Consider the following 24,694-nt stretch of genomic DNA (forward strand, 5'->3'; position numbering starts at 1 on the left):
ACACCTAAGAAGTCAGCTGCAAAGAAAGCCAAGACTCCCAAGAAGGCAGCAGCAAAGAAATAAGCAATTCCAGCATCACTGCAGATTGCTCACTTTAAAAAAAAAAAAAGCCCTTTTCAGGGCTACCCATATTTTCGAAAAGATGTCTCAATTACAAATAACAAAGAAACGTACATGTGTGTGTGTGTGTGTCATGAATGTAATATTACATGCTTGGGTGCATATCTAATAAAACATAGTTTTTAAAATCGCATAAAAAAAAAGGTGACGACTGTCGGTATTCATTCCATGTATTCATTCATTCATTCATTCATTACTTTATTTCTTCATTTGTATTGGAAATATCATCCATTGATTATGAATGATATAATGAACAAAAAACAGACACAAACAAAATGAATTGACGTGCATTATTACTATCTGTGCATGTTTTCCTATATTTAGAAAATGTTAGTCTCTGCACTTGACATATATTCACATGAAACATGTAATGAATATGACATTTTTAGCCTTTGTATTAAACTTGTAAAAAAAATAATATTAATGTGCAAATGATATCTTTTTTTTAAACAATAGCATGCCCACCCTGCCTCTGTCCCCAACATTACAAAAAAAACACCAAAAAACCCATAAATAACCCACCAAACACCTAACACCCCCCTTCCAAGGAGGATTTTTTTTTTTTCTATGAGTATAAGAATAAATAAGGGATATGAAAATATCACAAATGCGACAATCAGTCGAATGAGGCCTGTTTAATTCACAATATTTTGAATTCATATATCAGCATATAACACTTAGTTTTTAATCTTTTTTACATGCCATTGGAATGTTTTAACAGAAGAACTCATTTAAATGTAATTGTTAATTCAACAAGTACATATCTAATCATAGATGTAGGATGAGGCTGCATGCACATTACCTTTTTTTTTTATTTGACATGTGATTGAATTCATGCTTGTCAATCTTTTCAAAAGCAAACAAAAAATAAATAAGGAGCATAGTCATAATTATTATTTTGTTGAATTCTACAGGACAGGAACATGTGAAGTGTGCATATACAGGATGAAATATACATGATTGTGTCAGTCACTATGAATGTGGGAACAGCAGACTATTCTCATTTCTCTCTGCATTTACAGGATGAGTGCACTGGATTACATCCCATGGCATTTTCTGAGATATCGTGGTAAGTTTATTTATTTATTTATATATTTTGTTTTTGTTTTAATATTCTAATATGTGTACATATATATATACAACGTACTTAGTGCATCTTGATTATGTATTGTTCTCTCTTCTCTAAACATTTTTGGCTTCTGAAAAAAATATATAATGCGACTCGACCTTTTAGGGTATACATATACATTATATCAGTTATGAATTTGATGGATGTATTTAACGGATTATAGGGCCTACATGTATGCATTGAGTTGCTATGAGTTGTTGATTTTAATCTGATTATGAACATGAAAATCGCTGAATAGTTTTAAAGACATGTATATGTTGTATTTCTATCGAAATTTGCTGTTAGTCTTATACTGGTTGCTTTTCTGTATCTCTTAAATTCAAATTTCACCGATATACGCCTAATTTTCTAAGTTCACAAATTCTGTGCAAAAGCCGGATTGAAATGATTTTGCACCGGGCCAATGGGCACGAGTTATTACCGACTAATCACAGGCCAGCTCTCTCAGTTAGGATAACCAATGGCAATGGTCGTTAGTGAGGGCGCGGTGATTTTGAAGGCAGACCTGTTATTCATCGACTCGGTATAAAATTTATACAGAGAGCGATCTGCCTCATTCATTCATTTGACACTCGTCGAAGATGGCTCGTACAAAGCAGACTGCAAGAAAATCTACCGGAGGAAAGGCTCCACGTAAACAACTGGCTACCAAGGCCGCCCGTAAGAGCGCCCCAGCCACTGGTGGAGTCAAGAAACCCCACAGATACAGGCCCGGAACCGTCGCTCTCCGTGAGATCAGGAGATACCAGAAAAGCACAGAGTTGCTCATCAGGAAATTGCCCTTCCAGCGTCTGGTCCGTGAGATTGCTCAGGACTTCAAGACTGATCTGCGATTCCAGAGCTCCGCCGTCATGGCTCTCCAGGAAGCCAGCGAAGCTTACCTTGTTGGACTCTTTGAGGACACCAACTTGTGCGCTATCCACGCCAAGAGAGTCACCATCATGCCAAAAGACATCCAGCTTGCCAGACGTATCCGTGGCGAGAGAGCTTAAATTTCTTTGTCTCTGACAAATACAAAACGGCCGTTTTCACGGCCACCTAAACTTTTAGAAAAGATGCCTATATTACAATCAATGAAGACTACAATTCAACGAAATTGCACAAGTAAAAAGTGCACATTTTGAAACATGAGATTAAACCCTACACACATAATATGTACTTCTAAACTCTGCCCTTCTTATCATATTTCACTGTGAACTACAAACATGACAATGGTCAATGGGTAGAATGATTTGATCTGACACAATATAAAAGGCCCTTCTGAAGAGAATATATTATACTATACCATACAGCTATACATATGATTGCATTGTGATTGATTTTTTTCTCTGTAAGTTGTGCATTTAGTCATAACATTACAAGAAAAATATTGCCGGAAAATGTAGGGCTGTACTTGCATCAGTACTTAAAATTTACCGACAGAAATGTGTATGGCACATAATATTTTATAATTATTGCAACCATATTTGATTCTTATACTTCAGTCTCAGACATTCGTGCTATGATGCTCGCACATATAACTGTGTGTTATGTTAAAGAAAATATAAAGATAGTGCAATGAATTAGTTTAAAAGTAGGAAAATTCACTACTAAAAGAGCGATTCTGCATGAAATTGAAATTTGTGTAATATTTGTCCCCTGTAGTTCTTTTTTCATATTTCAGTGGTAAAGTATGTCATGAGCATGTGTTCATGTTCTTGTCGGATTTTGTTTTCTTTTATTCAGTTTCCTTGTAAAGAATGGAAAGTGTATTTTTTATCTCAATGAAATGAACACTTGACTGAATCACTGGTGCATAATTCATCAAAAAGGGAAGAAATACACATTGAAATTACACTATAACTGAAATTGCTAAAGTAAATATCATCATATTGCATTATGTTTTCATTTTGATATGTACTCACCGGTAAGAAAAATGATTTTTTTTTCTTTGCATGTATTTATTACTAGATTTAATACAGAATGTGTGTTTACACTTTAAAAATGATATTAAACAAAAGCAAAATGATAATAATTATTGTGTTCCTATGTTTTGGTAAGATGTAGAAAATCTGGAACAAATGATTTATTCAATACCACCATCCCTCTTTTTAAAAAAAAAGAAACCCCAAAAAGTTTTATTAAATATATCTTATATAACAGAAAAGTGCCTGCAGACAACATGTCAACAAACAAGCGCCGAGGCGCGTTTACACTGTAGCCAATCAGCGTTCAGTTTACTTATTGCTAATTTTTCCCTGCCGAACTTTTCAAGGTAGAATGCTCTCTCACGGGTCGTAAATAAAGGGCTTTATAAGCTGTTCACGCGGCAGTAGATGATCATTTCAGTACACTTTAACTGAGAGAAAACATGTCTGGACGTGGTAAAGGAGGAAAAGGACTTGGAAAGGGGGGCGCCAAGCGTCACAGGAAAGTCTTGAGAGATAACATCCAGGGTATCACCAAGCCCGCCATCCGTCGTCTTGCACGCAGAGGTGGAGTCAAACGTATCTCCGGACTCATCTACGAGGAGACCCGTGGTGTCCTGAAGGTGTTCCTTGAGAACGTCATCCGTGACGCAGTCACATACACAGAGCACGCCAAGAGGAAGACCGTCACAGCCATGGACGTTGTCTACGCTCTGAAGAGACAGGGACGTACCCTCTACGGATTCGGTGGTTAGACAACCAACCGCCTTTGTGCTACACGCACAGGACAACAAACGGCCGTTTTAACGGCCACCAAATTTTTAGAAAAGATGCCTCTATCACACATGTTGTGAAATGTTGTACATACTGGGTTATGATATATGTATATCTGACATAAAGAACAGGAGTTAATGGAATACAGAAAGGGTTATTGATAAGTAGTTAATGTTAAGGCAAGGTCAAACCACCACCCGTTCCCTAACCCCCCCCCCCCCCCCCCCCAAAAAAAAAAGAAAAAAAAAAAACAAGACACACACACATCATTGTCAATATCACACCTTTCCCTGACATGCTTTCTATATTCAAATTTGACTAGTACTAATATTACTAATAGTACTAACCCAACCATATTTGTATTTTTATTATTTCTTTTTTAACAATCTTGATATTCAGAATAAGGACCAAATCATTCCGTGCAGTTTAAACAAAGCAATATATTTCACCAGCTGTTAGATATAAATGTTTGGTTATTTTTTTATTCCAAAAATCTATATTATAACATGTTTAAATAGACACATACTATGTAAACATAAACACATCATTTATCGATTGTTTTCTGATATTTGAATATCAATAAATTACAATGAAATAATATATGGGCTATTGTGGACCATATTCAAGTCTTAAAATCTGCGGAAGTGAATTATCGTTGTAACAATTAATAGGTGGGGAAATAAATTAGAATATACAGCATAGTTGTGTGCCCAGAATATGTTGTTACAGATTTATTATAACATTAGATAATAGTATTCAACAGACAGATCATATGTTAAATTGTTCAGTCATAACTATCAGTTATGTGCCATTATAAATAAACACAACTATATATAAACACAACTATAAATAAACACAACCAATGGGATTCTTCTGTACTCTAAGACTATTACATCGAAAATAGGAGAAATCTGTGGAAATCGGGCACATGTGCTGTAATTGGGAAAGATTTTGTTTTTATTGTACATGTACGTACCCCTCTGATGCATAATTTGTATTTGATGTATGTGTGTTTGAGGGTTTTTTTTTTCTTCATGTATTTGTTTATTTTTCTTAAAGGACTGTTTAAGAAATTGACAGCATTACAATGACACAACCAGTACACACAACTGAAACAGTTGTTTACTATTGCATTATAAAGATGGTAGCTTTTCGAAAAATTTGTGTGGCCCTGAAAAGGGCCGTTTTGTTTTATCAAACTGCCACTGCTTGCAGTTTACTTGCTGCTGGTGTACTTGGTGACAGCCTTGGTGCCTTCAGAGACAGCGTGCTTGGCCAATTCACCGGGCAGGAGAAGACGGACTGCAGTCTGGATTTCTCTGCTGGTGATGGTTGAGCGTTTGTTGTAGTGGGCCAGGCGGGAAGCCTCGGCGGCGATTCTCTCGAAGATGTCATTGACGAAAGAATTCATGATGCTCATGGCCTTGCTGGAAACTCCAGTGTCAGGGTGCACCTGCTTCAGGACTTTGTAGATGTAGATAGCGTAGGATTCCCTCCTCCTCCTGCGCTTTTTCTTGTCCCCAGTTCTCTGGGCCTTGGCCTTGGTGGCGGCTTTCTTAGCTCCTTTAGATCCGACTTTGGGTGGCATGTTTACAGATTGCTGGCAAACTGAAACTATGAGTGGCGCTAAGCGAATCGCGGCTTTATATATCACGCGAGGGGGATTGAAGCGAACAGGTAAATTGCGGACGTCCTTGTAAACATTAAATTGGTCGGTTTGCCCGAGGTGCGTATAAGACAAGCGTAGCGATTGGCGGAACATTTCAATCCGTGGAAGTGTTTAAATAGCGTGGCGCAGCGCATCGTGTGTTATTCGTTGATATCATTTTGTCAGCACCCAACCTACAACTTGAAAATGTCTGGACGTGGTAAAGGAGGTAAAGTGAAGGGAAAGGCAAAGAGCCGATCATCCCGTGCCGGACTTCAGTTCCCCGTGGGTCGTATCCACCGTCTGCTGAGGAAGGGCAACTACGCCGAGAGAGTCGGAGCCGGTGCCCCTGTGTACCTGGCCGCCGTTCTTGAGTACTTGGCCGCTGAAGTGTTGGAGTTGGCAGGCAACGCAGCCCGTGACAACAAAAAGACCAGAATCATCCCCCGTCACCTGCAGCTGGCCATCCGCAACGACGAGGAGTTGAACAAACTTCTGTCCGGCGTGACCATCGCCCAGGGTGGTGTTCTGCCCAACATCCAGGCCGTGCTCCTCCCCAAGAAGACCCAGAAGCCCGCCGCCAAGTAAAAAGTCAGCTCTGTCGACTTTTTTGTCTATACCAAACGGCCGTTTTCACGGCCACCCATATTTTTCGAAAAGATGCCTCTATAATATGCAGTGTACATGCACATAAGCATTTATATAAAAAGCACACGTAGATACACGCTTCTTAGATTATCGAGACAACGGTATATATTAGCGTGCGTGCAGTTGCTTTCAAGAAAAAAGAAACACACACACATTAATTTAAAACTGTCTGTGTTCAATATTTTGATTCCGATTTGCACATTCTATTTGTATTTCGATTAATTTCATTTCTATTACGCTGTCAATTAATATACCATCCTCGTCCCTGACTGCATGTAATCAACGTTTTCCCCGATTTAATTTTGTAAAGGAAATCGCCAGACTTTAAAATAAAGAGAGAGATAAATAAATAAATGAAAAAAATAAATAAATAGACACTTGGCGCATATAGATGATACAGACTATGGAGAAATTCACGTGAATGTTCGCACAATTTGCGTGCTGTATATAACCAGGTCGTTAATTAATAACCATTTCTAACTGAACTGATTTTGTGTGCTTGGATAACGACTTGTCGTATAAAAGGAAATATACAATTCTAGGTTTCTGTGTTTATATAACTGAAGTGTTTGAAACCCATTGATAAGAAACGTATATATATATATATACACACATGCATACTCTGTCACATAAATGTCAAATTATTACGATTCATATGTACTTATACTCGATGAAGTGCTACTGTGAATAATACATTTATGTCAGAGATCAATGATATTGAAAGCTAGGGGTGAATATTGTATAAATTGTATGTGCATTAATTTCGAAATCTACATCTGTATAGGCTTATGGATATATCTATAAATGCAATCTGATGTACATGTGATTTTTTTTTTTTTTTTTTTTTTTTTTTTTTTGGAGGTAGCTCGAGATAATAAGTTTACGATGTTTGCCTCACACGTTGCTGGTAGATGGTTTCAATCAAATTTACAGTATTAGAATTAATATAGGATGAAAAATTAAACGAGAGATCATGCAAATACCAATGTGGGATGAAATATGTGTTCTGTGAATAAGTGTTTTAACTTCGCATGCTGGTCGCATGACATTCTTGGAAAAGTTTATTACATATTTGGTACCGCATATTATTTCTTTCTAACTTAAGGTAATGGTGTACACTCTGAGGCGCAGCTAAACCATTCGGTACGATAAAAAAAGATAGGTTCGCGATGAATACAAAAAATGAATGAATGGATGAATGAATGAATGAATGAAATGGATTTTTAAAATAGAAATTCTTTTTTACAAATTTTAGTTTGTTTAATTAATTAGTGAAGGAATAAAGGAATGGAATTTTTTTTTTCTTTGTCGGATTACAATTCGTATATAAGCAAAACGATTTTACAGCGTATTTTGCACTAGAATGCTGCGTGTAATAGATAAACTAACATATAGTTTTTCCTTTGTCAAATTTGATATTTATGTGTTGGTCTCATTTGTTCTATCCGACAGGTTTTTAAATTTACAATCATTTCTAGAGTAAACATTTTCCCGGCACGTATTTTTGTGTGGCGTGTTTCTGGATGCACGGAGCTGTCGCGTGTTTCGTTAAAAAAGAAACATGAATTACTTCACCCCACAATAAACGACATTGAGTATACATGTCTCAGTAAGTGAACAGGTTATAGCCCTGAATAAGTTGTAAAAAATTATAATTTTTAGAGAGATTGCGCGACTTTTAGCTGTCTGTGCAGTTGCAAAATGATAGTCTGGCCTATGTTTTCGTTTAATTTTGATTATTTTCGTGATATTTTTACGGGCGAAACGCAGATAATACTTTACAGATATATCCACATTACGTGTTTTTAGTAGAATAGTTACAATTGCGGCCTATGAAACGTCGAAACAAGGATGCAAACACCAACATCAAAACACACATCGACCTCAGTATGAACAAGCGCTTCGATTTTAGGGGATGTTTTCGAGGACGTCCGCGCTCGATGTAAACAAAAACAGCGAGTGCTTGTGACCCCATTATTTCCTCGTCTTAGTTCGCAGTGAATAGAACGCCGTTTCCATTTCGTCCGAAACCATGGCAGATACAGCAACCACAACCCCAGCCAAGAAGAAGGTTACAAAGCCTAAGGTGCCAGCAGCGCACCCCAAGTACGTTGACATGATCAGGGCCGCCCTGGAATCTTTGAAAGAGCGTGGCGGATCTTCCAGACAAGCCATTCTAAAGTACATAATGGCCAACTACAAAGTCGGCAACGACGTCAACTCCATCAACGCCCACTTGAAAATGGCTCTGAAGAACGGAGTGAAGAAAGGTGCTCTGAAACAAGCCAAGGGCACAGGCGCCAGTGGCTCCTTCAAGCTTGGTGACAAGCCCAAGACTGAGAAGAAGCCAAAGGCCAAGAAAGTTGCCAAGCCTAAGGCAGCAAAACCCAAGAAGGCCGCAGCAGCAAAACCAAAGAAGGTAGCCGGAGAGAAAAAGACTGCAGAGAAGAAGAAGAAGTCCCCCAAGAAAGCAGCCGGACCGAAGAAGGTTAAGACTCCAAAGAAGAAGGCAGCAACTAAATCCCCAAAGAAGGCAGCAGCCAAGCCAAAGAAGGTCAAGACACCTAAGAAGTCAGCTGCAAAGAAAGCCAAGACTCCCAAGAAGGCAGCAGCAAAGAAATAAGCAATTCCAGCATCACTGCAGATTGCTCACTTTAAAAAAAAAAAAAGCCCTTTTCAGGGCTACCCATATTTTTCGAAAAGATGTCTCAATTACAAATAACAAAGAAACGTACATGTGTGTGTGTGTGTGTCATGAATGTAATATTACATGCTTGGGTGCATATCTAATAAAACATAGTTTTTAAAATCGCATAAAAAAAAAGGTGACGACTGTCGGTATTCATTCCATGTATTCATTCATTCATTCATTCATTACTTTATTTCTTCATTTGTATTGGAAATATCATCCATTGATTATGAATGATATAATGAACAAAAAACAGACACAAACAAAATGAATTGACGTGCATTATTACTATCTGTGCATGTTTTCCTATATTTAGAAAATGTTAGTCTCTGCACTTGACATATATTCACATGAAACATGTAATGAATATGACATTTTTAGCCTTTGTATTAAACTTGTAAAAAAAATAATATTAATGTGCAAATGATATCTTTTTTTTTAAACAATAGCATGCCCACCCTGCCTCTGTCCCCAACATTACAAAAAAAACACCAAAAAACCCATAAATAACCCACCAAACACCTAACACCCCCCCTTCCAAGGAGGATTTTTTTTTTTTCTATGAGTATAAGAATAAATAAGGGATATGAAAATATCACAAATGCGACAATCAGTCGAATGAGGCCTGTTTAATTCACAATATTTTGAATTCATATATCAGCATATAACACTTAGTTTTTAATCTTTTTTACATGCCATTGGAATGTTTTAACAGAAGAACTCATTTAAATGTAATTGTTAATTCAACAAGTACATATCTAATCATAGATGTAGGATGAGGCTGCATGCACATTACCTTTTTTTTTTATTTGACATGTGATTGAATTCATGCTTGTCAATCTTTTTCAAAAGCAAACAAAAAATAAATAAGGAGCATAGTCATAATTATTATTTTGTTGAATTCTACAGGACAGGAACATGTGAAGTGTGCATATACAGGATGAAATATACATGATTGTGTCAGTCACTATGAATGTGGGAACAGCAGACTATTCTCATTTCTCTCTGCATTTACAGGATGAGTGCACTGGATTACATCCCATGGCATTTTCTGAGATATCGTGGTAAGTTTATTTATTTATTTATATATTTTGTTTTTGTTTTAATATTCTAATATGTGTACATATATATATACAACGTACTTAGTGCATCTTGATTATGTATTGTTCTCTCTTCTCTAAACATTTTTGGCTTCTGAAAAAAATATATAATGCGACTCGACCTTTTAGGGTATACATATACATTATATCAGTTATGAATTTGATGGATGTATTTAACGGATTATAGGGCCTACATGTATGCATTGAGTTGCTATGAGTTGTTGATTTTAATCTGATTATGAACATGAAAATCGCTGAATAGTTTTAAAGACATGTATATGTTGTATTTCTATCGAAATTTGCTGTTAGTCTTATACTGGTTGCTTTTCTGTATCTCTTAAATTCAAATTTCACCGATATACGCCTAATTTTCTAAGTTCACAAATTCTGTGCAAAAGCCGGATTGAAATGATTTTGCACCGGGCCAATGGGCACGAGTTATTACCGACTAATCACAGGCCAGCTCTCTCAGTTAGGATAACCAATGGCAATGGTCGTTAGTGAGGGCGCGGTGATTTTGAAGGCAGACCTGTTATTCATCGACTCGGTATAAAATTTATACAGAGAGCGATCTGCCTCATTCATTCATTTGACACTCGTCGAAGATGGCTCGTACAAAGCAGACTGCAAGAAAATCTACCGGAGGAAAGGCTCCACGTAAACAACTGGCTACCAAGGCCGCCCGTAAGAGCGCCCCAGCCACTGGTGGAGTCAAGAAACCCCACAGATACAGGCCCGGAACCGTCGCTCTCCGTGAGATCAGGAGATACCAGAAAAGCACAGAGTTGCTCATCAGGAAATTGCCCTTCCAGCGTCTGGTCCGTGAGATTGCTCAGGACTTCAAGACTGATCTGCGATTCCAGAGCTCCGCCGTCATGGCTCTCCAGGAAGCCAGCGAAGCTTACCTTGTTGGACTCTTTGAGGACACCAACTTGTGCGCTATCCACGCCAAGAGAGTCACCATCATGCCAAAAGACATCCAGCTTGCCAGACGTATCCGTGGCGAGAGAGCTTAAATTTCTTTGTCTCTGACAAATACAAAACGGCCGTTTTCACGGCCACCTAAACTTTTAGAAAAGATGCCTATATTACAATCAATGAAGACTACAATTCAACGAAATTGCACAAGTAAAAAGTGCACATTTTGAAAACATGAGATTAAACCCTACACACATAATATGTACTTCTAAACTCTGCCCTTCTTATCATATTTCACTGTGAACTACAAACATGACAATGGTCAATGGGTAGAATGATTTGATCTGACACAATATAAAAGGCCCTTCTGAAGAGAATATATTATACTATACCATACAGCTATACATATGATTGCATTGTGATTGATTTTTTTCTCTGTAAGTTGTGCATTTAGTCATAACATTACAAGAAAAATATTGCCGGAAAATGTAGGGCTGTACTTGCATCAGTACTTAAAATTTACCGACAGAAATGTGTATGGCACATAATATTTTATAATTATTGCAACCATATTTGATTCTTATACTTCAGTCTCAGACATTCGTGCTATGATGCTCGCACATATAACTGTGTGTTATGTTAAAGAAAATATAAAGATAGTGCAATGAATTAGTTTAAAAGTAGGAAAATTCACTACTAAAAGAGCGATTCTGCATGAAATTGAAATTTGTGTAATATTTGTCCCCTGTAGTTCTTTTTTCATATTTCAGTGGTAAAGTATGTCATGAGCATGTGTTCATGTTCTTGTCGGATTTTGTTTTCTTTTATTCAGTTTCCTTGTAAAGAATGGAAAGTGTATTTTTTATCTCAATGAAATGAACACTTGACTGAATCACTGGTGCATAATTCATCAAAAAGGGAAGAAATACACATTGAAATTACACTATAACTGAAATTGCTAAAGTAAATATCATCATATTGCATTATGTTTTCATTTTGATATGTACTCACCGGTAAGAAAAATGATTTTTTTTTCTTTGCATGTATTTATTACTAGATTTAATACAGAATGTGTGTTTACACTTTAAAAATGATATTAAACAAAAGCAAAATGATAATAATTATTGTGTTCCTATGTTTTGGTAAGATGTAGAAAATCTGGAACAAATGATTTATTCAATACCACCATCCCTCTTTTTAAAAAAAAAGAAACCCCAAAAAGTTTTATTAAATATATCTTATATAACAGAAAAGTGCCTGCAGACAACATGTCAACAAACAAGCGCCGAGGCGCGTTTACACTGTAGCCAATCAGCGTTCAGTTTACTTATTGCTAATTTTTCCCTGCCGAACTTTTCAAGGTAGAATGCTCTCTCACGGGTCGTAAATAAAGGGCTTTATAAGCTGTTCACGCGGCAGTAGATGATCATTTCAGTACACTTTAACTGAGAGAAAACATGTCTGGACGTGGTAAAGGAGGAAAAGGACTTGGAAAGGGGGGCGCCAAGCGTCACAGGAAAGTCTTGAGAGATAACATCCAGGGTATCACCAAGCCCGCCATCCGTCGTCTTGCACGCAGAGGTGGAGTCAAACGTATCTCCGGACTCATCTACGAGGAGACCCGTGGTGTCCTGAAGGTGTTCCTTGAGAACGTCATCCGTGACGCAGTCACATACACAGAGCACGCCAAGAGGAAGACCGTCACAGCCATGGACGTTGTCTACGCTCTGAAGAGACAGGGACGTACCCTCTACGGATTCGGTGGTTAGACAACCAACCGCCTTTGTGCTACACGCACAGGACAACAAACGGCCGTTTTAACGGCCACCAAATTTTTAGAAAAGATGCCTCTATCACACATGTTGTGAAATGTTGTACATACTGGGTTATGATATATGTATATCTGACATAAAGAACAGGAGTTAATGGAATACAGAAAGGGTTATTGATAAGTAGTTAATGTTAAGGCAAGGTCAAACCACCACCCGTTCCCTAACCCCCCCCCCCCCCCCCCCCCCAAAAAAAAAAGAAAAAAAAAAAACAAGACACACACACATCATTGTCAATATCACACCTTTCCCTGACATGCTTTCTATATTCAAATTTGACTAGTACTAATATTACTAATAGTACTAACCCAACCATATTTGTATTTTTATTATTTCTTTTTTAACAATCTTGATATTCAGAATAAGGACCAAATCATTCCGTGCAGTTTAAACAAAGCAATATATTTCACCAGCTGTTAGATATAAATGTTTGGTTATTTTTTTATTCCAAAAATCTATATTATAACATGTTTAAATAGACACATACTATGTAAACATAAACACATCATTTATCGATTGTTTTCTGATATTTGAATATCAATAAATTACAATGAAATAATATATGGGCTATTGTGGACCATATTCAAGTCTTAAAATCTGCGGAAGTGAATTATCGTTGTAACAATTAATAGGTGGGGAAATAAATTAGAATATACAGCATAGTTGTGTGCCCAGAATATGTTGTTACAGATTTATTATAACATTAGATAATAGTATTCAACAGACAGATCATATGTTAAATTGTTCAGTCATAACTATCAGTTATGTGCCATTATAAATAAACACAACTATATATAAACACAACTATAAATAAACACAACCAATGGGATTCTTCTGTACTCTAAGACTATTACATCGAAAATAGGAGAAATCTGTGGAAATCGGGCACATGTGCTGTAATTGGGAAAGATTTTGTTTTTATTGTACATGTACGTACCCCTCTGATGCATAATTTGTATTTGATGTATGTGTGTTTGAGGGTTTTTTTTTTCTTCATGTATTTGTTTATTTTTCTTAAAGGACTGTTTAAGAAATTGACAGCATTACAATGACACAACCAGTACACACAACTGAAACAGTTGTTTACTATTGCATTATAAAGATGGTAGCTTTTCGAAAAATTTGTGTGGCCCTGAAAAGGGCCGTTTTGTTTTATCAAACTGCCACTGCTTGCAGTTTACTTGCTGCTGGTGTACTTGGTGACAGCCTTGGTGCCTTCAGAGACAGCGTGCTTGGCCAATTCACCGGGCAGGAGAAGACGGACTGCAGTCTGGATTTCTCTGCTGGTGATGGTTGAGCGTTTGTTGTAGTGGGCCAGGCGGGAAGCCTCGGCGGCGATTCTCTCGAAGATGTCATTGACGAAAGAATTCATGATGCTCATGGCCTTGCTGGAAACTCCAGTGTCAGGGTGCACCTGCTTCAGGACTTTGTAGATGTAGATAGCGTAGGATTCCCTCCTCCTCCTGCGCTTTTTCTTGTCCCCAGTTCTCTGGGCCTTGGCCTTGGTGGCGGCTTTCTTAGCTCCTTTAGATCCGACTTTGGGTGGCATGTTTACAGATTGCTGGCAAACTGAAACTATGAGTGGCGCTAAGCGAATCGCGGCTTTATATATCACGCGAGGGGGATTGAAGCGAACAGGTAAATTGCGGACGTCCTTGTAAACATTAAATTGGTCGGTTTGCCCGAGGTGCGTATAAGACAAGCGTAGCGATTGGCGGAACATTTCAATCCGTGGAAGTGTTTAAATAGCGTGGCGCAGCGCATCGTGTGTTATTCGTTGATATCATTTTGTCAGCACCCAACCTACAACTTGAAAATGTCTGGACGTGGTAAAGGAGGTAAAGTGAAGGGAAAGGCAAAGAGCCGATCATCCCGTGCCGGACTTCAGTTCCCCGTGGGTCGTATCCACCGTCTGCTGAGGAAGGGCAACTACGCCGAGAGAGTCGGAGCCGGTGCCCCTGTGTACCTGGCCGCCGTTCTTGAGTACTTGGCCGCTGAAGTGTTGGAGTTGGCAGGCAACGCAGCCCGTGACAACAAAAAGACCAGAATCATCCCCCGTCACCTGCAGCTGGCCATCCGCAACGACGAGGAGTTGAACAAACTTCTGTCCGGCGTGACCATCGCCCAGGGTGGTGTTCTGCCCAACATCCAGGCCGTGCTCCTCCCCAAGAAGACCCAGAAGCCCGCCGCCAAGTAAAAAGTCAGCTCTGTCGACTTTTTTGTCTATACCAAACGGCCGTTTTCACGGCCACCCATATTTTTCGAAAAGATGCCTCTATAATATGCAGTGTACATGCACATAAGCATTTATATAAAAAGCACACGTAGATACACGCTTCTTAGATTATCGAGACAACGGTATATATTAGCGTGCGTGCAGTTGCTTTCAAGAAAAAAGAAACACACACACATTAATTTAAAACTGTCTGTGTTCAATATTTTGATTCCGATTTGCACATTCTATTTGTATTTCGATTAATTTCATTTCTATTACGCTGTCAATTAATATACCATCCTCGTCCCTGACTGCATGTAATCAACGTTTTCCCCGATTTAATTTTGTAAAGGAAATCGCCAGACTTTAAAATAAAGAGAGAGATAAATAAATAAATGAAAAAAATAAATAAATAGACACTTGGCGCATATAGATGATACAGACTATGGAGAAATTCACGTGAATGTTCGCACAATTTGCGTGCTGTATATAACCAGGTCGTTAATTAATAACCATTTCTAACTGAACTGATTTTGTGTGCTTGGATAACGACTTGTAGTATAAAAGGAAATATACAATTCTAGGTTTCTGTGTTTATATAACTGAAGTGTTTGAAACCCATTGATAAGAAACGTATATATATATATATACACACATGCATACTCTGTCACATAAATGTCAAATTATTACGATTCATATGTACTTATACTCGATGAAGTGCTACTGTGAATAATACATTTATGTCAGAGATCAATGATATTGAAAGCTAGGGGTGAATATTGTATAAATTGTATGTGCATTAATTTCGAAATCTACATCTGTATAGGCTTATGGATATATCTATAAATGCAATCTGATGTACATGTGATTTTTTTTTTTTTTTTTTTTTTTTTTTTTTTTGGAGGTAGCTCGAGATAATAAGTTTACGATGTTTGCCTCACACGTTGCTGGTAGATGGTTTCAATCAAATTTACAGTATTAGAATTAATATAGGATGAAAAATTAAACGAGAGATCATGCAAATACCAATGTGGGATGAAATATGTGTTCTGTGAATAAGTGTTTTAACTTCGCATGCTGGTCGCATGACATTCTTGGAAAAGTTTATTACATATTTGGTACCGCATATTATTTCTTTCTAACTTAAGGTAATGGTGTACACTCTGAGGCGCAGCTAAACCATTCGGTACGATAAAAAAAGATAGGTTCGCGATGAATACAAAAAATGAATGAATGGATGAATGAATGAATGAATGAAATGGATTTTTAAAATAGAAATTCTTTTTTACAAATTTTAGTTTGTTTAATTAATTAGTGAAGGAATAAAGGAATGGAATTTTTTTTTTCTTTGTCGGATTACAATTCGTATATAAGCAAAACGATTTTACAGCGTATTTTGCACTAGAATGCTGCGTGTAATAGATAAACTAACATATAGTTTTTCCTTTGTCAAATTTGATATTTATGTGTTGGTCTCATTTGTTCTATCCGACAGGTTTTTAAATTTACAATCATTTCTAGAGTAAACATTTTCCCGGCACGTATTTTTGTGTGGCGTGTTTCTGGATGCACGGAGCTGTCGCGTGTTTCGTTAAAAAAGAAACATGAATTACTTCACCCCACAATAAACGACATTGAGTATACATGTCTCAGTAAGTGAACAGGTTATAGCCCTGAATAAGTTGTAAAAAATTATAATTTTTAGAGAGATTGCGCGACTTTTAGCTGTCTGTGCAGTTGCAAAATGATAGTCTGGCCTATGTTTTCGTTTAATTTTGATTATTTTCGTGATATTTTTACGGGCGAAACGCAGATAATACTTTACAGATATATCCACATTACGTGTTTTTAGTAGAATAGTTACAATTGCGGCCTATGAAACGTCGAAACAAGGATGCAAACACCAACATCAAAACACACATCGACCTCAGTATGAACAAGCGCTTCGATTTTAGGGGATGTTTTCGAGGACGTCCGCGCTCGATGTAAACAAAAACAGCGAGTGCTTGTGACCCCATTATTTCCTCGTCTTAGTTCGCAGTGAATAGAACGCCGTTTCCATTTCGTCCGAAACCATGGCAGATACAGCAACCACAACCCCAGCCAAGAAGAAGGTTACAAAGCCTAAGGTGCCAGCAGCGCACCCCAAGTACGTTGACATGATCAGGGCCGCCCTGGAATCTTTGAAAGAGCGTGGCGGATCTTCCAGACAAGCCATTCTAAAGTACATAATGGCCAACTACAAAGTCGGCAACGACGTCAACTCCATCAACGCCCACTTGAAAATGGCTCTGAAGAACGGAGTGAAGAAAGGTGCTCTGAAACAAGCCAAGGGCACAGGCGCCAGTGGCTCCTTCAAGCTTGGTGACAAGCCCAAGACTGAGAAGAAGCCAAAGGCCAAGAAAGTTGCCAAGCCTAAGGCAGCAAAACCCAAGAAGGCCGCAGCAGCAAAACCAAAGAAGGTAGCCGGAGAGAAAAAGACTGCAGAGAAGAAGAAGAAGTCCCCCAAGAAAGCAGCCGGACCGAAGAAGGTTAAGACTCCAAAGAAGAAGGCAGCAACTAAATCCCCAAAGAAGGCAGCAGCCAAGCCAAAGAAGGTCAAGACACCTAAGAAGTCAGCTGCAAAGAAAGCCAAGACTCCCAAGAAGGCAGCAGCAAAGAAATAAGCAATTCCAGCATCACTGCAGATTGCTCACTTTAAAAAAAAAAAAAGCCCTTTTCAGGGCTACCCATATTTTTCGAAAAGATGTCTCAATTACAAATAACAAAGAAACGTACATGTGTGTGTGTGTGTGTCATGAATGTAATATTACATGCTTGGGTGCATATCTAATAAAACATAGTTTTTAAAATCGCATAAAAAAAAAGGTGACGACTGTCGGTATTCATTCCATGTATTCATTCATTCATTCATTCATTACTTTATTTCTTCATTTGTATTGGAAATATCATCCATTGATTATGAATGATATAATGAACAAAAAACAGACACAAACAAAATGAATTGACGTGCATTATTACTATCTGTGCATGTTTTCCTATATTTAGAAAATGTTAGTCTCTGCACTTGACATATATTCACATGAAACATGTAATGAATATGACATTTTTAGCCTTTGTATTAAACTTGTAAAAAAAATAATATTAATGTGCAAATGATATCTTTTTTTTTAAACAATAGCATGCCCACCCTGCCTCTGTCCCCAACATTACAAAAAAAACACCAAAAAACCCATAAATAACCCACCAAACACCTAACACCCCCCCTTCCAAGGAGGATTTTTTTTTTTTCTATGAGTATAAGAATAAATAAGGGATATGAAAATATCACAAATGCGACAATCAGTCGAATGAGGCCTGTTTAATTCACAATATTTTGAATTCATATATCAGCATATAACACTTAGTTTTTAATCTTTTTTACATGCCATTGGAATGTTTTAACAGAAGAACTCATTTAAATGTAATTGTTAATTCAACAAGTACATATCTAATCATAGATGTAGGATGAGGCTGCATGCACATTACCTTTTTTTTTTATTTGACATGTGATTGAATTCATGCTTGTCAATCTTTTTCAAAAGCAAACAAAAAATAAATAAGGAGCATAGTCATAATTATTATTTTGTTGAATTCTACAGGACAGGAACATGTGAAGTGTGCATATACAGGATGAAATATACATGATTGTGTCAGTCACTATGAATGTGGGAACAGCAGACTATTCTCATTTCTCTCTGCATTTACAGGATGAGTGCACTGGATTACATCCCATGGCATTTTCTGAGATATCGTGGTAAGTTTATTTATTTATTTATATATTTTGTTTTTGTTTTAATATTCTAATATGTGTACATATATATATACAACGTACTTAGTGCATCTTGATTATGTATTGTTCTCTCTTCTCTAAACATTTTTGGCTTCTGAAAAAAATATATAATGCGACTCGACCTTTTAGGGTATACATATACATTATATCAGTTATGAATTTGATGGATGTATTTAACGGATTATAGGGCCTACATGTATGCATTGAGTTGCTATGAGTTGTTGATTTTAATCTGATTATGAACATGAAAATCGCTGAATAGTTTTAAAGACATGTATATGTTGTATTTCTATCGAAATTTGCTGTTAGTCTTATACTGGTTGCTTTTCTGTATCTCTTAAATTCAAATTTCACCGATATACGCCTAATTTTCTAAGTTCACAAATTCTGTGCAAAAGCCGGATTGAAATGATTTTGCACCGGGCCAATGGGCACGAGTTATTACCGACTAATCACAGGCCAGCTCTCTCAGTTAGGATAACCAATGGCAATGGTCGTTAGTGAGGGCGCGGTGATTTTGAAGGCAGACCTGTTATTCATCGACTCGGTATAAAATTTATACAGAGAGCGATCTGCCTCATTCATTCATTTGACACTCGTCGAAGATGGCTCGTACAAAGCAGACTGCAAGAAAATCTACCGGAGGAAAGGCTCCACGTAAACAACTGGCTACCAAGGCCGCCCGTAAGAGCGCCCCAGCCACTGGTGGAGTCAAGAAACCCCACAGATACAGGCCCGGAACCGTCGCTCTCCGTGAGATCAGGAGATACCAGAAAAGCACAGAGTTGCTCATCAGGAAATTGCCCTTCCAGCGTCTGGTCCGTGAGATTGCTCAGGACTTCAAGACTGATCTGCGATTCCAGAGCTCCGCCGTCATGGCTCTCCAGGAAGCCAGCGAAGCTTACCTTGTTGGACTCTTTGAGGACACCAACTTGTGCGCTATCCACGCCAAGAGAGTCACCATCATGCCAAAAGACATCCAGCTTGCCAGACGTATCCGTGGCGAGAGAGCTTAAATTTCTTTGTCTCTGACAAATACAAAACGGCCGTTTTCACGGCCACCTAAACTTTTAGAAAAGATGCCTATATTACAATCAATGAAGACTACAATTCAACGAAATTGCACAAGTAAAAAGTGCACATTTTGAAAACATGAGATTAAACCCTACACACATAATATGTACTTCTAAACTCTGCCCTTCTTATCATATTTCACTGTGAACTACAAACATGACAATGGTCAATGGGTAGAATGATTTGATCTGACACAATATAAAAGGCCCTTCTGAAGAGAATATATTATACTATACCATACAGCTATACATATGATTGCATTGTGATTGATTTTTTTCTCTGTAAGTTGTGCATTTAGTCATAACATTACAAGAAAAATATTGCCGGAAAATGTAGGGCTGTACTTGCATCAGTACTTAAAATTTACCGACAGAAATGTGTATGGCACATAATATTTTATAATTATTGCAACCATATTTGATTCTTATACTTCAGTCTCAGACATTCGTGCTATGATGCTCGCACATATAACTGTGTGTTATGTTAAAGAAAATATAAAGATAGTGCAATGAATTAGTTTAAAAGTAGGAAAATTCACTACTAAAAGAGCGATTCTGCATGAAATTGAAATTTGTGTAATATTTGTCCCCTGTAGTTCTTTTTTCATATTTCAGTGGTAAAGTATGTCATGAGCATGTGTTCATGTTCTTGTCGGATTTTGTTTTCTTTTATTCAGTTTCCTTGTAAAGAATGGAAAGTGTATTTTTTATCTCAATGAAATGAACACTTGACTGAATCACTGGTGCATAATTCATCAAAAAGGGAAGAAATACACATTGAAATTACACTATAACTGAAATTGCTAAAGTAAATATCATCATATTGCATTATGTTTTCATTTTGATATGTACTCACCGGTAAGAAAAATGATTTTTTTTTCTTTGCATGTATTTATTACTAGATTTAATACAGAATGTGTGTTTACACTTTAAAAATGATATTAAACAAAAGCAAAATGATAATAATTATTGTGTTCCTATGTTTTGGTAAGATGTAGAAAATCTGGAACAAATGATTTATTCAATACCACCATCCCTCTTTTTAAAAAAAAAGAAACCCCAAAAAGTTTTATTAAATATATCTTATATAACAGAAAAGTGCCTGCAGACAACATGTCAACAAACAAGCGCCGAGGCGCGTTTACACTGTAGCCAATCAGCGTTCAGTTTACTTATTGCTAATTTTTCCCTGCCGAACTTTTCAAGGTAGAATGCTCTCTCACGGGTCGTAAATAAAGGGCTTTATAAGCTGTTCACGCGGCAGTAGATGATCATTTCAGTACACTTTAACTGAGAGAAAACATGTCTGGACGTGGTAAAGGAGGAAAAGGACTTGGAAAGGGGGGCGCCAAGCGTCACAGGAAAGTCTTGAGAGATAACATCCAGGGTATCACCAAGCCCGCCATCCGTCGTCTTGCACGCAGAGGTGGAGTCAAACGTATCTCCGGACTCATCTACGAGGAGACCCGTGGTGTCCTGAAGGTGTTCCTTGAGAACGTCATCCGTGACGCAGTCACATACACAGAGCACGCCAAGAGGAAGACCGTCACAGCCATGGACGTTGTCTACGCTCTGAAGAGACAGGGACGTACCCTCTACGGATTCGGTGGTTAGACAACCAACCGCCTTTGTGCTACACGCACAGGACAACAAACGGCCGTTTTAACGGCCACCAAATTTTTAGAAAAGATGCCTCTATCACACATGTTGTGAAATGTTGTACATACTGGGTTATGATATATGTATATCTGACATAAAGAACAGGAGTTAATGGAATACAGAAAGGGTTATTGATAAGTAGTTAATGTTAAGGCAAGGTCAAACCACCACCCGTTCCCTAACCCCCCCCCCCCCCAAAAAAAAAAGAAAAAAAAAAAACAAGACACACACACATCATTGTCAATATCACACCTTTCCCTGACATGCTTTCTATATTCAAATTTGACTAGTACTAATATTACTAATAGTACTAACCCAACCATATTTGTATTTTTATTATTTCTTTTTTAACAATCTTGATATTCAGAATAAGGACCAAATCATTCCGTGCAGTTTAAACAAAGCAATATATTTCACCAGCTGTTAGATATAAATGTTTGGTTATTTTTTTATTCCAAAAATCTATATTATAACATGTTTAAATAGACACATACTATGTAAACATAAACACATCATTTATCGATTGTTTTCTGATATTTGAATATCAATAAATTACAATGAAATAATATATGGGCTATTGTGGACCATATTCAAGTCTTAAAATCTGCGGAAGTGAATTATCGTTGTAACAATTAATAGGTGGGGAAATAAATTAGAATATACAGCATAGTTGTGTGCCCAGAATATGTTGTTACAGATTTATTATAACATTAGATAATAGTATTCAACAGACAGATCATATGTTAAATTGTTCAGTCATAACTATCAGTTATGTGCCATTATAAATAAACACAACTATATATAAACACAACTATAAATAAACACAACCAATGGGATTCTTCTGTACTCTAAGACTATTACATCGAAAATAGGAGAAATCTGTGGAAATCGGGCACATGTGCTGTAATTGGGAAAGATTTTGTTTTTATTGTACATGTACGTACCCCTCTGATGCATAATTTGTATTTGATGTATGTGTGTTTGAGGGTTTTTTTTTTCTTCATGTATTTGTTTATTTTTCTTAAAGGACTGTTTAAGAAATTGACAGCATTACAATGACACAACCAGTACACACAACTGAAACAGTTGTTTACTATTGCATTATAAAGATGGTAGCTTTTCGAAAAATTTGTGTGGCCCTGAAAAGGGCCGTTTTGTTTTATCAAACTGCCACTGCTTGCAGTTTACTTGCTGCTGGTGTACTTGGTGACAGCCTTGGTGCCTTCAGAGACAGCGTGCTTGGCCAATTCACCGGGCAGGAGAAGACGGACTGCAGTCTGGATTTCTCTGCTGGTGATGGTTGAGCGTTTGTTGTAGTGGGCCAGGCGGGAAGCCTCGGCGGCGATTCTCTCGAAGATGTCATTGACGAAAGAATTCATGATGCTCATGGCCTTGCTGGAAACTCCAGTGTCAGGGTGCACCTGCTTCAGGACTTTGTAGATGTAGATAGCGTAGGATTCCCTCCTCCTCCTGCGCTTTTTCTTGTCCCCAGTTCTCTGGGCCTTGGCCTTGGTGGCGGCTTTCTTAGCTCCTTTAGATCCGACTTTGGGTGGCATGTTTACAGATTGCTGGCAAACTGAAACTATGAGTGGCGCTAAGCGAATCGCGGCTTTATATATCACGCGAGGGGGATTGAAGCGAACAGGTAAATTGCGGACGTCCTTGTAAACATTAAATTGGTCGGTTTGCCCGAGGTGCGTATAAGACAAGCGTAGCGATTGGCGGAACATTTCAATCCGTGGAAGTGTTTAAATAGCGTGGCGCAGCGCATCGTGTGTTATTCGTTGATATCATTTTGTCAGCACCCAACCTACAACTTGAAAATGTCTGGACGTGGTAAAGGAGGTAAAGTGAAGGGAAAGGCAAAGAGCCGATCATCCCGTGCCGGACTTCAGTTCCCCGTGGGTCGTATCCACCGTCTGCTGAGGAAGGGCAACTACGCCGAGAGAGTCGGAGCCGGTGCCCCTGTGTACCTGGCCGCCGTTCTTGAGTACTTGGCCGCTGAAGTGTTGGAGTTGGCAGGCAACGCAGCCCGTGACAACAAAAAGACCAGAATCATCCCCCGTCACCTGCAGCTGGCCATCCGCAACGACGAGGAGTTGAACAAACTTCTGTCCGGCGTGACCATCGCCCAGGGTGGTGTTCTGCCCAACATCCAGGCCGTGCTCCTCCCCAAGAAGACCCAGAAGCCCGCCGCCAAGTAAAAAGTCAGCTCTGTCGACTTTTTTGTCTATACCAAACGGCCGTTTTCACGGCCACCCATATTTTTCGAAAAGATGCCTCTATAATATGCAGTGTACATGCACATAAGCATTTATATAAAAAGCACACGTAGATACACGCTTCTTAGATTATCGAGACAACGGTATATATTAGCGTGCGTGCAGTTGCTTTCAAGAAAAAAGAAACACACACACATTAATTTAAAACTGTCTGTGTTCAATATTTTGATTCCGATTTGCACATTCTATTTGTATTTCGATTAATTTCATTTCTATTACGCTGTCAATTAATATACCATCCTCGTCCCTGACTGCATGTAATCAACGTTTTCCCCGATTTAATTTTGTAAAGGAAATCGCCAGACTTTAAAATAAAGAGAGAGATAAATAAATAAATGAAAAAAATAAATAAATAGACACTTGGCGCATATAGATGATACAGACTATGGAGAAATTCACGTGAATGTTCGCACAATTTGCGTGCTGTATATAACCAGGTCGTTAATTAATAACCATTTCTAACTGAACTGATTTTGTGTGCTTGGATAACGACTTGTCGTATAAAAGGAAATATACAATTCTAGGTTTCTGTGTTTATATAACTGAAGTGTTTGAAACCCATTGATAAGAAACGTATATATATATATATACACACATGCATACTCTGTCACATAAATGTCAAATTATTACGATTCATATGTACTTATACTCGATGAAGTGCTACTGTGAATAATACATTTATGTCAGAGATCAATGATATTGAAAGCTAGGGGTGAATATTGTATAAATTGTATGTGCATTAATTTCGAAATCTACATCTGTATAGGCTTATGGATATATCTATAAATGCAATCTGATGTACATGTGATTTTTTTTTTTTTTTTTTTTTTTTTTTTTTTTGGAGGTAGCTCGAGATAATAAGTTTACGATG

At 37.8% G+C, this 24,694-nt stretch overlaps 12 protein-coding genes across 12 annotated transcripts; 9 read left to right on the forward strand and 3 right to left on the reverse strand.

Moving 5' to 3' along the window:
- The first annotated feature begins 1,334 nt into the window (after positions 1 to 1,334).
- Positions 1,335 to 2,365, forward strand: LOC128169607 (histone H3). Its single transcript, XM_052835722.1, has one exon. It carries the CDS (start codon positions 1,831 to 1,833, stop codon positions 2,239 to 2,241), a length of 411 nt encoding a protein of 136 aa, XP_052691682.1. The 5' UTR covers positions 1,335 to 1,830; the 3' UTR covers positions 2,242 to 2,365.
- A 1,190-nt stretch (positions 2,366 to 3,555) lies between these two features.
- LOC128169610 (histone H4) lies at positions 3,556 to 3,974 on the forward strand. The gene has a single exon (XM_052835725.1). It carries the CDS (start codon positions 3,600 to 3,602, stop codon positions 3,909 to 3,911), a length of 312 nt encoding a protein of 103 aa, XP_052691685.1. The 5' UTR covers positions 3,556 to 3,599; the 3' UTR covers positions 3,912 to 3,974.
- Positions 3,975 to 4,942: 968 nt separating this feature from the next.
- LOC128169606 (histone H2B-like) lies at positions 4,943 to 5,707 on the reverse strand. Its single transcript, XM_052835721.1, has one exon. It carries the CDS (start codon positions 5,690 to 5,692, stop codon positions 5,147 to 5,149), a length of 546 nt encoding a protein of 181 aa, XP_052691681.1. The 5' UTR covers positions 5,693 to 5,707; the 3' UTR covers positions 4,943 to 5,146.
- A 24-nt stretch (positions 5,708 to 5,731) lies between these two features.
- On the forward strand, positions 5,732 to 7,018 carry LOC128169608 (histone H2A-like). Its single transcript, XM_052835723.1, has one exon. The coding sequence runs from the start codon at positions 5,786 to 5,788 to the stop codon at positions 6,164 to 6,166; it is 381 nt and encodes a 126-aa protein (XP_052691683.1). The 5' UTR covers positions 5,732 to 5,785; the 3' UTR covers positions 6,167 to 7,018.
- A 1,152-nt stretch (positions 7,019 to 8,170) lies between these two features.
- Positions 8,171 to 12,119, forward strand: LOC128169611 (histone H3-like). Its single transcript, XM_052835726.1, has 2 exons — positions 8,171 to 8,714; positions 10,693 to 12,119. The coding sequence occupies exons 1-2, from the start codon at positions 8,259 to 8,261 to the stop codon at positions 11,029 to 11,031; spliced, it is 795 nt and encodes a 264-aa protein (XP_052691686.1). The 5' UTR covers positions 8,171 to 8,258; the 3' UTR covers positions 11,032 to 12,119.
- A 227-nt stretch (positions 12,120 to 12,346) lies between these two features.
- On the forward strand, positions 12,347 to 12,765 carry LOC128169609 (histone H4). Its single transcript, XM_052835724.1, has one exon. It carries the CDS (start codon positions 12,391 to 12,393, stop codon positions 12,700 to 12,702), a length of 312 nt encoding a protein of 103 aa, XP_052691684.1. The 5' UTR covers positions 12,347 to 12,390; the 3' UTR covers positions 12,703 to 12,765.
- Positions 12,766 to 13,735: 970 nt separating this feature from the next.
- LOC128169623 (histone H2B-like) lies at positions 13,736 to 14,500 on the reverse strand. Its single transcript, XM_052835739.1, has one exon. The coding sequence runs from the start codon at positions 14,483 to 14,485 to the stop codon at positions 13,940 to 13,942; it is 546 nt and encodes a 181-aa protein (XP_052691699.1). The 5' UTR covers positions 14,486 to 14,500; the 3' UTR covers positions 13,736 to 13,939.
- Positions 14,501 to 14,505: 5 nt separating this feature from the next.
- Positions 14,506 to 15,398, forward strand: LOC128169624 (histone H2A-like). Its single transcript, XM_052835740.1, has one exon. It carries the CDS (start codon positions 14,579 to 14,581, stop codon positions 14,957 to 14,959), a length of 381 nt encoding a protein of 126 aa, XP_052691700.1. The 5' UTR covers positions 14,506 to 14,578; the 3' UTR covers positions 14,960 to 15,398.
- Positions 15,399 to 16,964: 1,566 nt separating this feature from the next.
- On the forward strand, positions 16,965 to 20,913 carry LOC128169604 (histone H3-like). Its single transcript, XM_052835718.1, has 2 exons — positions 16,965 to 17,508; positions 19,487 to 20,913. The coding sequence occupies exons 1-2, from the start codon at positions 17,053 to 17,055 to the stop codon at positions 19,823 to 19,825; spliced, it is 795 nt and encodes a 264-aa protein (XP_052691678.1). The 5' UTR covers positions 16,965 to 17,052; the 3' UTR covers positions 19,826 to 20,913.
- A 227-nt stretch (positions 20,914 to 21,140) lies between these two features.
- LOC128169600 (histone H4) lies at positions 21,141 to 21,559 on the forward strand. The gene has a single exon (XM_052835715.1). It carries the CDS (start codon positions 21,185 to 21,187, stop codon positions 21,494 to 21,496), a length of 312 nt encoding a protein of 103 aa, XP_052691675.1. The 5' UTR covers positions 21,141 to 21,184; the 3' UTR covers positions 21,497 to 21,559.
- A 962-nt stretch (positions 21,560 to 22,521) lies between these two features.
- On the reverse strand, positions 22,522 to 23,286 carry LOC128169599 (histone H2B-like). Its single transcript, XM_052835714.1, has one exon. It carries the CDS (start codon positions 23,269 to 23,271, stop codon positions 22,726 to 22,728), a length of 546 nt encoding a protein of 181 aa, XP_052691674.1. The 5' UTR covers positions 23,272 to 23,286; the 3' UTR covers positions 22,522 to 22,725.
- Positions 23,287 to 23,291: 5 nt separating this feature from the next.
- On the forward strand, positions 23,292 to 24,598 carry LOC128169603 (histone H2A-like). Its single transcript, XM_052835717.1, has one exon. The coding sequence runs from the start codon at positions 23,365 to 23,367 to the stop codon at positions 23,743 to 23,745; it is 381 nt and encodes a 126-aa protein (XP_052691677.1). The 5' UTR covers positions 23,292 to 23,364; the 3' UTR covers positions 23,746 to 24,598.
- Positions 24,599 to 24,694: the final 96 nt, after the last annotated feature.

This window comes from Crassostrea angulata, unplaced genomic scaffold (assembly GCF_025612915.1).
Source record: "Crassostrea angulata isolate pt1a10 unplaced genomic scaffold, ASM2561291v2 HiC_scaffold_160, whole genome shotgun sequence".
Taxonomy (NCBI): domain Eukaryota; kingdom Metazoa; phylum Mollusca; class Bivalvia; order Ostreida; family Ostreidae; genus Magallana; species Magallana angulata.